The sequence below is a fragment of the Prionailurus bengalensis genome, chromosome X (genome assembly GCF_016509475.1).
Source record: "Prionailurus bengalensis isolate Pbe53 chromosome X, Fcat_Pben_1.1_paternal_pri, whole genome shotgun sequence".
NCBI lineage: Eukaryota > Metazoa > Chordata > Mammalia > Carnivora > Felidae > Prionailurus > Prionailurus bengalensis.
In genome coordinates this window covers 62,315,876-62,322,147 of record NC_057361.1, presented here as the reverse complement: position 1 = coordinate 62,322,147, position 6,272 = coordinate 62,315,876, and the positions used below count along the sequence as shown (strand labels likewise).

Below are 6,272 nucleotides of genomic sequence, written 5' to 3'. Positions count from 1 at the left end.
TGATCTAGCAGTTGTACTGTTGCTTATTTATCCAAAGAATATAGGAACACTAATTTAAAGGGATGCATGCACCTCTATATTTATAGTACCATTATTGACAGTATATAGTAATATTGGCATAGTAATATAGTAATAACGGAATATTATTCAGCCATAAAAAAGAATAAAATCTTGCCATTTTCAAGCATGTGGATGGAGCTAGAGAGTATTATGCTAAGTGAAATAAGTCAGTCAGAGGAGACAAATACAGTATGACTTCATTCATATGTGGAATTTGAGAAGCAAAACAAATGAGCAAAGGGAAAAAACAAGACAGAATGGGAGACAAATGAAGAAACAGACTTAATTATAGACAACATGTTGATGATTACCAGAGTGGGAGGTGGAGGAATGGGTTAAATTGGCGATGGGGTTCAAGGAGTGCTCTTGTTGTGATGAGCACCAGATGATATATGAAATTGTGGAATCACTATACTGTACACCTGATACTAATATAACACTGTATGTTAACTAACTGGAATTAAAATAAAAATTTAGAAATACAAGAAACAAGTGAAAGCAAGGATGTGGAGAAAAAGAATCCTTGTGCACTATTGGTGAGAATGCAAACTGGTGCATCCATTGTGGAAAACAGTATGGAGTTTCCTCAAAACATTAAAAATAGTACTACCTTACGATCCAGTAATTGCACTACTGGGTATTTACCCCACAAATACAAAACACTAATTCAAAAGGCTATATGCACTCATGTGTTTATTGCAGCATTATGTACAGTAGCCAAATTATTCCAAGTGTCCATAGATAGATGAATGTATAAAGAAGATATGGCATATATACATACATATATAATGGAATATCATTCAACCATAAAAAGAATGACATCTTGCCATTTGCAACAACATGCATGGAGCTAGAGAGCGTAATGCTAAGTGAAATAAGCCAGTCAGAGAAAGACAAACACCATATGATTTCACTCATATGTGGAATTTAGGATACTCATGGTTTTAAATTGCAAAAGGAGTTTAGAAAATGCTGATAGAAGTTCAGAATGATGAGTATGATCCTATCTTTTTAATTCACACTTAGAGTGGAAAATACACCATATGTCACATTCACAGTCACAACTCCTTAATTTTTCACTTAGCAAGAACTAAAACTACTTCAGAGACCAGTAGAATATAAATGGCTGGGACCAGGAGTGTAGCTAAATGTGGCTTGGAAGCAGAATTCATGGATGGAAATGCTGGGGGATAAAAATGAAGATGGAGGGGCGCCTGGGTGGCGCAGTCGGTTAAGCGTCTGACTTCAGCCAGGTCACGATCTCGCGGTCCGTGAGTTCGAGCCCCGCGTCGGGCTCTGGGCTGATGGCTCGGAGCCTGGAGCCTGTTTCCGATTCTGTGTCTCCCTCTCTCTCTGCCCCTCCCCCGTTCATGCTCTGTCTCTCTCTGTCCCAAAAATAAATAAACGTTGAAAAAAAAAATTTAAAAAAAAATGAAGATGGAAAGCCAGGTAGGGACCAATTTGTGAAGGACTTGAAATCTGTGGAATCAGATTAGGATGTTATTTAGAGGTAAAATGTTTCCATTAAATGTTGGGTTTTTGTTATTAGATGGAGTGTTAGTAGAAGCTTCAACTCATGACAAACTGTGAGCTGGGTTTCAGGAAAATACATATCTCTTTTCTTTTATGACTGAAGAATAAAATTCTAGCCAGGCAACACCTGCTGAGACAAAGAACATGGAGCTCTCCTAGGGAAATGAAACGACCAAACTGAGGGATCCCATCAGATCTGATCTCAATTATACCTTTTTGGTAGCTCAAAGATGGTGCTGTTTTCCACACGATTCTCCTAAGATATAATCAGCACACAAACCACACACTTCTACCTTGCAGAACATGCATATTCAGTTGTATAAACATTGTTCTCTTTACCCCAGTTTGGCCAAATCCATGGTCCTGAACCGCCTGCTTTGCTACTGATAGAGAACATCTGAGATATAGAAAATTTCAGAGGTAATCGTCTGGCTTCCACATGTGAAGGTAGTGCTTTCTGAAGAAATCCCTGGGCACAGGATAACTAAATGTTACAGTATTTATTACCACCAAGAATTTAAGGAAGGCTGCAAATGGCAACCCTATGTAATATTTTTTCCTTTCCCACTATTTTACCGAGTAGCTTGATGGTTGAGAGCTAGGATTTAGCACAATTATTTTGGTAGCATTCCCTGAAGATAAAGCAGCTGACCCCTCTTCCTGGTCAAAGTGCTTGGATTATGCTTCTCCAAACATATGACCGGCCTCTAAATAACCAGGCCCTTTTCTGGTGTTTCCATTCTCACCTTGTGGGACTCCAACCAGTTCTGTTATACTGCTTAGTGAAAAAACAGGAAATCCAATCATTCCTGGCTCACCACCTTCATCCTCATTTCCCACTCATACTAGTATACTTTGGCTGTAGCCACTTTGGGTAACCAGCTGCAGTGCAAACTTATTTTGTACTTTCACACCTCTGGGCGTTTTCTGATGCTGATCCTTCAGCCTAGAATTCCCTTATATATCCTTTACATCCTGTCCATCACTTAGAGCTCGGTTTCTCTGTGAAGCATGTGCCCCCATTACTTTTTTTTATTTCTTTTTAACGTTTATTTTTTTGAGACAGAGAGAGACAGAGCATGAACAGGGGAGGGTCAGAGAGAGAGGGAGACACAGAATCCGAAACAGGCTCCAGGCTCCGAGCTGTCGGCACAGAGCCTGACGCAGGGCTCGAACTCACAGACTGTGAGATCATGACCCAAGTCGAAGTTGGACGCTCGACCGACTGAGCCACCCAGGTGCCCCACATGTGCCCCTATTCCAAGACGTCTCAAACTAAGCTGTAATCCATGCTTGCTCCTTCTGTATTTATACCATATGTTAATTGACCCTACATTAGGGCAACTATTTCCATCTAACTTATATGAGTCATTTTTAATGAATAGGGTTAAAAAATTCTTTGAATGGCAGATGGTGTCAGAGAACGTACTTATGCTTGAGATTCTGACAGACTTGTGTTCAAATACTCCTCTCTTCCATTTGTTGCTCCCTGATTTTGAACAGGTAAATTCACTTCTGTGACCCAGTTTCCTCATCTGTAAAATGAGGACCATTAAGAGTAGCTACCTCATAGCTAACATTAAGTGTTTTAATGTGGGGCAAGTGAAAGTACCAGAAATTGCCTTGTACATAGTACATGCTCCATAAAGGTTAGCTCTCATTATTATCACCGTTGTTTGAACCTACCCCAGAATGTAAGCTCCATACAGAAAGAGGTAATCATTATGTTTGTCCTCTGCTGTATCCCTAGTACCCAGCACTGTGTCTGACGTGGTATGTACTCAAGAAATGTCTGCTGAGTGTGTGGATAAATTAATGAAACCATAAAATAATTCTCATTGTTAGCATCCTCCTCTTCGTCTTTGAATCTTCTGTTAACGTGGCGCTTTTTACCTCACAGAAAAACTGATGTCATTGAACATCTCTCATTCCTTGTTAATTCTGCTTTACCTCCGTTTGTTGCCCCTTTCTTGAATTCTCGGCTCTAAAATGTTTGAATCCAGCAGCAACCACTTCAACCACCCTAGTCTTCCTGGCAGCCCTAGTGGGCAGGAGTGGGGGACTGGAAGCGGGGCGTGGCCACCATGCCGCAGAACCAGACTGCGCCTGCGTAGGCTGCAGCAAAGCTAGGCACTGAGAAGCTAGCGGTCATTTGCTCACTGGTTGTGTAGAAAGATCGCTTCTCTCTCCAGCTCTCCCTCCTGATCCCGGGTCTCTGGCTTAGGATTTGTGCTGAGGCGCCGACTCCTACCATCCTCTCTCTGACAGATTGCTGATTTCCCCGTTCCTGCTGCTGACTCCTGGAACCATGTCTCTGGTAAGCCAGAACGCGCGCCGCGGCAGCGCAGAGACCACTGCAGATTACGGCGACCGTCAGGGTGAGATGCAGGCTAGTGACGCCTCTGGGTCTCCGACCTCCATGCTTGTTCCCCAGGCCCTCCAGGGCCCTCATGCGCTAATCAACCCTCAGGATGCCAGCGCTTCCCAGACTGCGCAGGACCCGAATGACCTCGAGGTCCTAATTGAAGAGCAGTCCCAACGTTTGGGGGCGCTCAGGGTCCACGACCCTCTAGAAGACAGGTCAATTGCTTTGGTGAATTTCATGCGAATGAAAAGCCAAACCGAGGGTTCTATCCAGCAAGCAGAGATGCTAGAGTTCCTCAGAGAATACTCAGATCAGTTCCCTGAGATCCTTAGACGAGCCTCAGCCCACCTGGATCAGGTCTTTGGGTTGAACCTTAGGGTTCTTGATCCCCAGGCTGACATTTACAACCTAATCAGCAAACGGGGTTTCCAGACCACTGATCGCATAACAGAATCCTTGGATGTGCCAAAGGCAGGTCTCCTGGCCTTGGTCCTAGGCCACATCCTTCTGAATGGCAACCGGGCAAGAGAAGCATCCATTTGGGACCTGCTGTTAAAGGTTGATTTGCTGGGTGATCCCCAGAGGATCAACAACCTCTTTGGGAACACAAGGAACCTGCTCATTACTGACTTTGTGCGCATGCGGTTCTTGGAGTACTGGCCAGTATATGGCACTAATCCCCTCGAATTTGAGTTCTTGTGGGGCTCTAGAGCCCACATGGAAATCACAAAGATGGAAGCCCTGAAGTTTGTGGCAGAGGCCCATGATGAAGAACCCTGGAGCTGGCCAGAAGAATATAACAAGGCCCTGGAAGCTGACAAAGCCAAAGAAAGAAGACAGGCTGCTGGCTTGGAATTCTGGTCAGAGGACACTATGAACGATAAGGCCAATGATTTGGTCCAGTTGGCCATTAATGTCACTGAGGAGTTGCTGCCTATACATCAGGATGAGCTACTGGCTCACACTGGCAAAGAATTTGAGGAAGTGTTCCCAAATATCCTCAGTCGAGCTACTCTAATCCTTGATCTGTTCTATGGATTCTCTCTGATTGAGGTTGATACGAGTGAGCACATCTACCTCCTTGTCCAGCAACCAGAATCAGAAGAAGAGCAAATGATGTTAGACAGCCTGGGGAGACCCACTCAAGAATATGTGATGCCAATTTTGGGTTTGATCTTCCTGATGGGCAACCGCGTCAAAGAGGCCAACATTTGGAACATGCTTCGTAGATTTGGTGTGGATGTAGGGAGAAAGCATGCCATCACCTGCAAGCTTATGAGACAGCGCTACTTGGAATGCAGGCCACTGTCCTACTCTAATCCAGTTGAGTATGAGCTTCTATGGGGTCCTCGAGCTCACCTTGAAACTACCAAAATGAAAGCCTTGGAGTATATGGCCAGGCTGTACAGAAAGCGACCACAGGACTGGCCAGAGCAATATAGGGAGGCTGTTGAAGATGAGGAGGCCAGAGTCAGATCTGAGGCAACTGCCATGTTCTTCTTTGGCCCCATGTGAAATCTGGGAAAATGTATCACATTAGTTGGGTGTCATCAGTTATAGGTTCCCTGGGGAAATGGGCACTGGGACCCCAAATCACAAGTCAGTCAGGGCTGGGGTGGAATGTACACATTGTGTTTGCTATTTGTGTTCTCTTTCTAATAGTATTCCCTCCCTTACAATATACCCTTCAATGAGGTTCATGATCAATGTTTATAAATGAAATTGCTCATTTGCTATCCCTGTCTTGTTTTAATATAAAACTCAGATATCTGTGTAAATTGTATTGGTAACGTTTACATCTTTCTATGATGTGGAAGAGAACATATAAATGTTCTTTAATTGTTTAAAATAATTAGTAAAATGTTGTGGTGCAAAAGTTAAGTAACAATAGTAACAACACACACACAACAAAATCAAACACAATATCACTGATCTGTGGATGCCTTCTTTGTGTCTACTGTTGTTGTGTAAGAAAAAAATTGCTGGCATTTACCTGTATTTGCTTTGCTGTTCCAAATGTAGTGAAAAATATAAGCATAATGAATTAGACACCATGCTTAAGGATTCTTTTATTCAACAAACATTTATTAAGCACCTGCCATGCTCAGAGCACATGCTTTGTGCTGGGAACATAAGGGTGAAGAAGACCCAGCTGAACCCAGGGCTTAAGGGGGAGGGGCCACTGAAGTAAACCAGAAAATGTTTTATTGCTGTGGTAATATAGTAGGGGTAAGCTCAGAGTGCTAGGAGAGACCACAGTAGTAACTTCCAACTAAACTGTAGGTGCTGGGAGGGGACAGTGGAGAAGGCAATG

The 6,272-nt window shown here is 43.3% G+C and overlaps 1 protein-coding gene across 1 annotated transcript; it reads left to right on the top strand.

Moving 5' to 3' along the window:
* Positions 1-3,691: 3,691 nt before the first annotated feature.
* Positions 3,692-6,007, top strand: MAGEE2 (MAGE family member E2). The gene has a single exon (XM_043570129.1). The coding sequence runs from the start codon at positions 3,902-3,904 to the stop codon at positions 5,471-5,473; it is 1,572 nt and encodes a 523-aa protein (XP_043426064.1). The 5' UTR covers positions 3,692-3,901; the 3' UTR covers positions 5,474-6,007.
* The last annotated feature ends 265 nt before the right edge of the window (positions 6,008-6,272 follow it).